Consider the following 9,917-nt stretch of genomic DNA (forward strand, 5'->3'; position numbering starts at 1 on the left):
CGTAACCCACTATTTTATATATAAACAAAAGCACATTCTTTGATAGTTTGAAACTCCTACGAGAAAAGTATATTAATTTAAACGATAAAAAAGAAAGCAAGAAAAAACGTGTATAATATAAAAAGATATTGTCCAGTAGTTTTGGAAGAAACAAGTTTTGGAAGAAAAAACTGTCATTCAATAACGACCTTAGTGTAGAATGTTTTTGAGTATAATGCCTTCAAATTTCCAATCACAATGGCCGAATCCAAGAAGCAAGAAAAGGTGAGATATTGTCTTGAGAAATGAAAAGAAAAAATCTTCCGTATTTCTCTTTATAAAAGGAGAAAAATACAAGAAAGTATTTCACAAAAACGTTCTTAATCTGCAGACATTGCTAACAACTTCGAATAAGTTACATTAATCACTGATTTCTTAAAATTGCTAATTATCCAAGTGATATATAATAAGATAGAAGAGGAGAAAAAATTAGGTGGAAAAGAAAGAAACCAATAAATAATGGCACCAAAATGGATGAGAGCAGTTGTGGTAACAAGGCTAAGTTAAGACCATATCCTCAAATCCATTCTGTGCAGCCGCATCTTCCAGTCTCTTCCAATTAAGTTCCCGCTGCTCTTCTACATCTTTGGCTTTAGCCTCTTTCTCTGCGTGCTGCCGCTGGCACTCCTCAAACAATTCTGCATCCATTTCCAGGAACATTTTGCGAACATTCACCGTCAGTCCATGTACTGCTTGATTCCAATGACTCGAGATGTTTTTCTCAAATGCTTCAAATATTATTGGTAGTACCACCGTCCTGTTTTGGGCAATTAAGCTCACGATATGCTCATTGTTCCACAAAAACAGGGCTCGTTCTGCAACCTGCAGTATCAGTGTGGCTAAGCGCAAACACTTCTCAAAAGAACATCTAAACCATGAAAAATAATAACAGTAAAAATATTCAGTTCTGACCGTTCACGATTCTAAACCCTCTATGCTGATTTAAAAAAACTTCAGAATAGCATTTTCCATAATTAATTACAGAAGCTGTTTTAAAATTCTTTAAGGAAAAAATGAATAAAATGAAGACATAAAAGTCATCATTCCTATATTGACTAAGACCATATTCTAAGGCTTACGATGTTCGACTATGGCTATTTTATGGGGCGTCTCTTTGCTCAGGACTTTTACTTTATGTTTCTCCTTTCATTTTCTTCTTTTTACGGTATGGGAAGAACAATATTCACATCATATAACAAATACTAAACAAATTGTCAGTCTTTTTATATGATACCTGCTGATAAAAAATGCTATACCAGAAAAATCTACCAGAATACTTTTTTTTTCAGACAAATTCAGCATCAACAACTCTTAACACTGCAATAAAATACCAAGGTTTCTGAATATGAAAACATCCATACTGATACTGCAGCTTAGTAGCTGAATAATTTCAATAGAAGGGGAGTAGAAAAATCGGTCAACATAACAAAAATGAATCAATGAATTATATTAAGAGATTTAAAATGAAATCTAAAATTTTGGTATAAATACCTGCAAATCTAAAATTTAAAACAGGTTAGCCATGACGAAGAGAGTCACAAAGAGAGGAAAGCTGTCCTCTAGAAGGGCCATCAACGTTAAAATGGACAAAAGAAGGTTAACACGTCAATTTCTTAAAGGAGTTTAATTTTTTTAAAATAGAGAAGAGGACAATGGAAGTTAAGCATCTAGAAGGAGGGGTGTAATTTACCCAATTTCAATTCAAAAGCGCAATAAAGTTTCCAATGAAAGGCATACCACCCTCATGACCCAAACTCTATCAATAAGCCCCTGTTGCGATAGCCAGCTTAAATTTCCAGCCTTCCACTCACTAATAAGTGAAAGAAACTAAAAAATGAGATTGCCCAAGCTGTGATGGGAAATTGCAGATAGAAATTCTCTCAATTTTCTGAGGATTGGATTATCAGTTAAGATTTTAGAAATTCGAACCAGTTTTGGATGAAAGATTGTTATTTGCCAACTGTTGGCAATTTCAAAGGGATTTTATCATGTAGAGGCTTAGTAAGAAACCAAGAGACAGCAGCTTCGTCATCGTGATACTAGAAGGAACAAGATAGAACTAAGATAAGCTTACAAAGAACATATTAATGAAGTAACAGAAAAGATGAACGAAGGCTCGATTGCAATTTGCTCCCTGATAAATCATATAAATTGCAACACCCTCATGATCTTAACTCATCCACACTTAATTTGTGAAGAATGGAAGATCATTTGCAATGTGCCACAGGCCAAAAGTAGAGCCAGTAATACTACTTTAGGGTTGCAAAAAGTATAAATATATAAGGTTCTTAAAATATTTATAGGTGGATTTAATTAAAAACCAGGAATTATTTTCCTTATGTGGGTGCCACTCCCCTTCCCATCAAATAGGTCCACCTGTGCATCCAAATGAAGGTTATGTTAGCCAATTACATATAGTAACAGCTTATAGGTAGGGTTTTAACTAGCACCACTAAAGTACTGGAGAGGAGCTGAGCTAAAAGATGTCCTCTCCGGCGCTGCTATGGCAGCTAAAGTGGCAGCCAGAATGGCTAGAGCTAGTTTTGGATTTACAGTGTTGGAGATCTTACATTAAATATAATATATAATCTCACCTTACAGCTAACATTTTGAAGTTAAATTAGGTTTAAAGTCTACTTTAAAAGATGGTGTCAAAGCTATACCAAGTCTATCCTTAAGTTTGTTGAACCTATCATGTCAACCTCTATCGGGTTCCCCATAGTCTCTCACACATGAGATTTTCAATCCTCATAGTAAGAGAATGTCTTGGAGATCTCCTACTAAAGATATAACCGAATTATAGTATATAACAAGTACAAACCTAAACTCACAATCTGATTTTGCAAGATTAAGTTAGACTTAAAGTCTACTTTCTAATATTCAATTTCCAAAACTAAAATCTAAAAATGGAATAGTAGTGAAAATGATAATGAAGACTCGGCTTTCAAAGATAATGAGATAATTCCTATCTAAGGAACTTATATGACTTTTTTAGGTATTTTATTGCATGTTTTGTTTAGGATGCCTATAACATTTTTATTGTTAATTATGAGTGTCATGAATTTTGAGCACTTTTTTATCATACTTGAGAAATACATTTTTATGGCAGCTATCTTGCTATCCCCACTATTTGTGTTTTTTGATCCCCAGCCACGCACCAGTTTCCAGGATTTAAAACACTGCCATTGGCTAAAAACAGTAACAAATTATGTGATATGACAACTGAATTTCGCCCATGGTCTTTTGTGAGCATCAGAAATGCTAAACCCACCAAACCAAATAACTTCTACAGCAAATAGATTTTCACTTCCATCTCTTCCTGTCCTTAAAGTTCTAGTAAATAAAAAAAACTGACATACCCCGGTGTCACAAGATTCCTCATGATGTGAAGGTGCAGAAGTGTTTATTTGTACAAAACCTCATCCTTAGATAAACACAGAGACTGTTTCTGAATTTGAATCCATGACCAACTGGTCACCAAGGCCAGGCTTACCAGTGCACTAGGACTAGCCTTTTATTACATCACAGACTATGTAATTTCCTGACAAGTTAACTCCCCCGAAATACATGATTACTCCCCCCAATATTTTAACGAGCATCCCGTGCAGGTATATTTCTTTCCTTGGTTTTGATTTTCTCTTCACTGGAATAAATAATAGTTTCTGCCTTTAGTGACATACAAGCATCAGGAAAATATTTTATTGACTAAGTGAACAATACCAAAAGCTTCCAGAAATCTTCAGATTGGATCTACTAAAAAGGACTCATATCGCCAGCCCTAGAAATAGTTATTTAATTGATTAATTAGATTCCAAAGAGGACGCTCAAACCCAGTTCAGAAATATGCAAAAAGACTGGCTTTCACCTTTCAGATAGATGAAACAAAATTATCAACTCCAGAAAAAGAAACAAAAGGGAGTAACAAATTCCTGTACAGATTTGATACTGAGACAGCCATAAAATTTCAACATGACTTTGATGCCAACCAATAAGAATAAAATAGGTGACTACCTTATTATTTGGAAGTAAATGATAATGAGACAACCATCATTATTGATATGAGGGTTTCAGAATAATTCATCAAGGGCTCTCCTCAGCTCTATAGGAATAAAAATTAAGCCATATCCATAATCATTAGATTCTAATATATTTAAAGCAAAATCACACAACACATGGCATTTCTGAAAATTGGAAGGTACATTTTTACTACTTTGTATAATTATCCTCATAAAAGAGCAATTTCCTTTCCAAGTGTTCACAGGAGAGTTTGTTGAAAGGAAGCTGTTAGATGATGCAAGCAGATTATGACTTATGAGAACATGTTATGTCCCTTTGAAATATTCCCCATTTCTATTCAGTTGAGAAAATAAGGTCATCCACAATAATGCCGCATCAAGGAAGCTAAGCACAGCTTCTCAAAGCACAAGTTCACAAGGAATTCTTAAATCCTTTCAAACTGTTTCTATTTCTAGAATGTAGTGACTGATTCCATCGATAACTTGACTGAATTTTGTTGTTAGGGGGCACAGTGCAAACCATGTTAAATCAAGAAGAGTATTGCAGTTGTCCAAACAAATCAGGGATGTGATCTAAAGATTTGTTTTCAATTATGTCACCATTCTTAAAGTACAATTACATGCATGTCACCGACATAATAAATAAAGATAACAACAAGAAAGAAATAAAATATAACCCACAGATTTCTTAAATAATACTATAGACAAAATAGTAGCTTAATGCATTTAACAAACAGAAAATTAACATTAGAGTACCCAACATATATCCTCAGCCATATAATCTTTATATTCTGCAAGGTATTTTACCATTAAAAGATATATAAATCACACAATCTCATAACTACAAATGGTTAACTTCCACTTAAGTACTCAGCTCTAAACTAGACAATGAACAATAGTGAAGTCAAAACCCTTGTACATGCAAAAGCATGTGCATGTGTCTGTCTATTTTAGTTTCAATGTGTGAAAGACCAGAATACAATTAATTCAACTAGAACAAAAATCCTCTTCTCACGTTAATAGTAATGACACAGTATAATTTACTTTTCCTTTTTTTTCCTATCTATTGGAGCATCAGCAATACATGCATAGCATAAAAAGCAACTAAACAATAGACCTTAAAACTGTCCTTACAGAAAAAAGGAAACGGATTCAATCCCACTACACTATGGAGCTATAAATGGAAAAACATAAAAAATGAGACAATTAAAGTTCATTAATTACGCAGCTGAAACTTACATCCCCCAACCCCCGCATTCTATAAATAAGAAACCCACAAGTTAAAAATAAGAGCTAGATTGGATGTATAACGTACAACGTATCATAGCATACAAGGTAGCAGTTCAATAAGTAATATTGCAAAGTCAAAACTGGAAATAAGAACAATGGAACACAGCTACCCATAATCTCAACTTCAAACTAACACCATTATAAAAGATGGAAATCATTTACGAACCTGAAAGTGAGAGCTATTGAGGCAGCGTGAAATCTGTCTAAAAAGCGGAACCATACATTTTTGAAACTCCGCAGCCTGTGTGACCTCCAGCACTTCCTCCAGTTCTCCAAGGTAGAGAACCTCCTTCTGGCAATTGGTAAGAGGCCAATACTTCAACAACCCCCTAATCACCGTATCTGCCAGCTTGAAATCCTTCTCCACAAACTGAGTAATGCAGTAAGACAACTGCTGGTGGTACATGGACACAGATTTCGGTTTATGCAGAGGCAAAAGAGCCCTCACCAGAAACAACTTGTGCTCCTCCTTCATGGGCAGCGCAAACCCATTAATAATGCTCCCAAGAATCTCCAGAAGCTCTCCAATACCAGAGTGCCGCTCAGTCTCATATATGAACCGATAAAAAATGTTGTTAATAGCCTTTCTAATAAACGGTCTATGCACCATGAATTTCCCGTATATACGATGCAGTATGGTTTTCAAATACTCCCTCTCCCGCGGGTCCTCAGTGTCAAACAAATCAAGCAATTTGAGAACAAAGGAGTGGTCAATATACCGTTTTGCGATTTTCGTATCGGTATCAGAGGAAACCACGTATCTGAGGAGAAGCTCGTAGACGAGCTGAAGGTGAGGCCAGGTCGGATCCATGCTTGGTTCCTCCTCTTCAGGATCGGTGGGTTCCTGGCCGGTGTTCTCGTGAGACGCCGGAGGAAGGCACCGGAAAATGTTGACTGAGATCATTCTGATCATCTCCTCCTGGCAATGCTCCGACATCTTGCCGGAGCCGGATTGGATGAAGTCGACGAGGTCCATCAGCGCTTGGCGCTTGATTTCCTTCTCTCTAACGTTCTTCAGCGTGTCGGAGAAGTCCAGGACGTAGCAGCAGATGTGGAGCTTGCGGAGGAAGAGGTTCTGGCGGTCAGCGACCGGCGTATCGCGGAACGGCGGCAAAGGCTCCATGGCCCCGGGGGTGGGCACAAGCGGCATCGCGGTGCCGGAGCTAGGAGGCGCCGCACCTCCAGTTCCGCGTGAGGCGTGGTTCACGACGACATTGGGCGAGGGCAACGCTGGCAAGTTGCGGTTGGCGGCGACGAACGCCGCAGACCCGGGATCGCTTGCGTCGGACTTGGAGGGCTTCTTGTGCCCGCCTTTCATGATTTTCTTGAACATTTTGCTGTCGCACGACGGAAACCCTAACCCTAGGAATGAATGATGACGATGATGAGGAAGTGGTGCGTAGTGCTGAAGGGGAGGTTGTGCACGAGGAAAACGTGTGGCTGCGTGAGGGAAAGGTTTTCATCGAGGTGATGCTAATCCATGTATCAACGGTTAGTTCGTTATCCCCCGATTTTGGCGTCGGGATTCGGATCTGAAAGCGAGAAACGATAATGGCGAAGGAAAACGGTTCGCAGATTGTGAAAGCTACGGATCCGAGTGAGGAATCATTGAAGTAAAATCACCGATGTGAATGCCGTAAAATTGATGGTTAGATCGATCGGAGAAGTGTTCCGGCGATGGAGAAGGAATGGCAAACACAGAAACTGCATAGAGAGAGAAAGAGAGAGAGAACGATAATTAAGGGGTGGGATTAGAGAGAGGTGCTTGTGGAAAGTGAGTGATTATAATGGATTACAATAATCGCTTCTGAAACAGTCATTTCTTTTTTTAATTATGCCTGATTTTTTAATTATTTATTTTTATATTTCAACGATTGAAGATGGTTTTGTTTTCTACTTTTTGGAGTGGTTTACACTTCAGGATTTGGTTTGCCAAATAAAAAAAATATTATATATATTTATTTGTTTATTTATTTGTTTATTTATATATTTATCTGTTTTGTGGTGGGTTGGTGTTGGATAAAGGAAGAAAATGGATTAAGTGAGTGAGATGATTGAAACCCACAAGAGTGTAATTGGGCGTAGTTGGAGTTGGTCTGTGGTATAATATACGTGGCTTGCAAGTGAATAATGAGGGATTGTGAGTTCGCCACGTGGCACACTGATGTCGTATACAGTACTCTTTGTGGTTAACTGCCACATGTTCTGTTACTCTGTTTTTGCTACGTGGGAGAGGTAAAAGCCTAAAACAAAAGCAGACCCAAATCCTATAATGTGGTAAGATTCTTCTTGGTATCGACCTACTATATGTATGAATCTTTGTTTGAAAACTCCATAGTGGTTCATTTTTTAAATTTGTTCAAGAAACATTTTCATATAAAGAATATTTTTTGATTGATTTTATTTTATGAATCGTTGAAGATGACATGGAGTATTATGAATAATGTGAGTATGGTTTAATGAATATAATAATGTTATCTATCTTAGATTCGAACATGATGTGCTAAGAAGCTTTGATCCTTTCAACATTTATACTACCTATCTTTGGCATATCATCAATTTCGCACGGCTAATGTCACTCCCTCATCACAGGTATGTAAATCTACTACAACAATTCTCGGATGCAATCCCTTTAGTTTTAATTTGAGATTTTTTCATTATTTATATAAGTTTTTCATGGAATTCTTTTATTTTATTCATTGTCAAAATAAAAATTTAATTTTCATAATAAGTGAGTAGCATAAACAAACCCTGATTATATATTGTGTATAAATTTTGTCTTGGAGAAAATACATGCACCGAAGTTGCTAAATCTTTTGGCATAGTTGATTATTAAGGATATTTTATAAAATTGTATATTTTTATTAATTATAAAGAAACTACTGAATATTGTATATTGAATCTTATACATTATTTCTTTTTTTAATAATTGTAAAAAAAGTATATAAAAGTTAATTGAATTGTGAATAGCACAATTAACATTGGAACTTTTAATAAATAATAAAGTTAAAATAACAAAATTATAATTTTTAATTTAAGAGTATATTTATTTTGTTGATCCAAATTAGTTTTAGACATTATCTAATCAATTACACCCTAATCTTCAAAAACCTTTAGACAATATGAATCTTGATGATAAATGAATAATATTTTACATAGATATGAACTTACACATAAGTCTTTAATTTGAAAGGTTTAAAAATTTAAGTTGTAACGCCAACATTTTTAAATATTATACAAAATATTTATATATTACATATTCAAACATAATTTTACATAAGCTGTGAACCTACATATAAGTCTTTAATTTGAAAGCTTCAAAATTTAAGTTGCGAGTAATGCCAACATTTTCAAATATTATACAAGATGTTTGCATGCTACATCGGTTTAAAACAAAGTGTCCAAAGTGAAAAACACAAAATAATGTCACTTAGTATATCCTATACTAAAGATTTATGTTATGTTGGGTTTAATGTTCAAACTTTCGTATATTTTTAGTTTGTATGTTGTTACCTTTTTTTATAATTAAAGCAAGATAGCATATTAGTCAAAAGTCAATTAATTAGATTTTAACTTAAAACTAATTGCAACACTTATTCTCCATAAATGTTTATCCGGCCAAGTGAGTTTAATAGGTATTTACCACATGAGTTTTAGATATATAAGTCACACTCCAAAATTTAAGATAGACAAACTTCCCATCAATATTATCATGAGAACAATAATTACAAATTCCAAATATAACTTATAATAGAAAAGAAAATTATTAAAGAGAAAAAAACATATTATGCAAAGTATGAGATTAATCATTTGAAAAAGTTTTGAAAAGTACTTTAAAATTTCCATAAAAAGTGCACGTAGATTATTTTTATAATTGACATTGATCCACTGACATGGAAAGTGGAAGAGTTTATATATAATAGCTGTTGATTGATATGGAAAGTCTCACATGTAACAAGTGGACATAAATTTTGCATATTATGTCTCATAACCAATGTGGAAAGTGGACTATCACTTCAATTGTTACTGTACAAATGTTAAAAGTATTTGTTGGCTTCTTATTTTAGTCATCAAACATACAAGATTGATAATATGAATTTTGATGTTATATATGGGAGATTTAGCACATTGATTTATGACATAACTAATGTACAAATTATATATTGAAGGGCTATTGTTGAAAAAGATATAGTATTATGTTTTTAAAAGTTCATTTTTACCTAATTCCCATTTATAAATTCATTTTATTTACACAATTCAAACAATTTGTCATATATATATATATATATATATATATATATATATATATATATATATATTAAGTAAATTAACTAAAATTGTCATTGTGTTTGGACGTTGAATTTCAATAAATATGATATTTGAATTACTTACAATTTAATTCTCTTTATTTCTTAAATGGTTTGTTTGGACAAAACAATTGAAATATCTTAGATTTCAATTTTCTTGTTTGGATCAAGCAATTTTTTGGTGATAGACTCAGTGATCATGGACCAATAGACCCAATAAAGATAGGAAAAAGTTTTCATTAATTGATAGATAGATGTTAATAGA

General features: G+C 34.4%; 1 protein-coding gene across 1 annotated transcript; it reads right to left on the reverse strand.

Annotated features, from left to right (window-relative positions):
* Positions 1-285: 285 nt before the first annotated feature.
* On the reverse strand, positions 286-7,114 carry LOC124842827 (serine/threonine protein phosphatase 2A 57 kDa regulatory subunit B' beta isoform-like). The gene is made up of 2 exons (XM_047319401.2): positions 5,512-7,114; positions 286-861 (listed from the first exon to the last, which is right to left on the reverse strand). Exons 1-2 carry the CDS (start codon positions 6,676-6,678, stop codon positions 538-540), a joined length of 1,491 nt encoding a protein of 496 aa, XP_047175357.2. The 5' UTR covers positions 6,679-7,114; the 3' UTR covers positions 286-537.
* Between the last annotated feature and the right edge of the window lie 2,803 nt (positions 7,115-9,917).

The sequence above is a fragment of the Vigna umbellata genome, chromosome 8 (assembly GCF_029865625.1).
Source record: "Vigna umbellata cultivar VRB3 chromosome 8, Vumbellata_1.0, whole genome shotgun sequence".
NCBI lineage: Eukaryota > Viridiplantae > Streptophyta > Magnoliopsida > Fabales > Fabaceae > Vigna > Vigna umbellata.

What these genes read in the sequence shown, in the direction of transcription:
- LOC124842827 (XM_047319401.2), bottom strand. Translation starts at nt 6,678, where the DNA reads ATGTTCAAGAAAATCATGAAAGGCGGGCACAAGAAGCCCTCCAAGTCC. An exon ending in TCAATAGCTCTCACTTTCAG is followed by an intron (nt 862 to 5,511) that starts GTTCGTAAATGA and finishes CTGATACTGCAG; the next exon opens with GTTGCAGAACGAGCCCTGTT.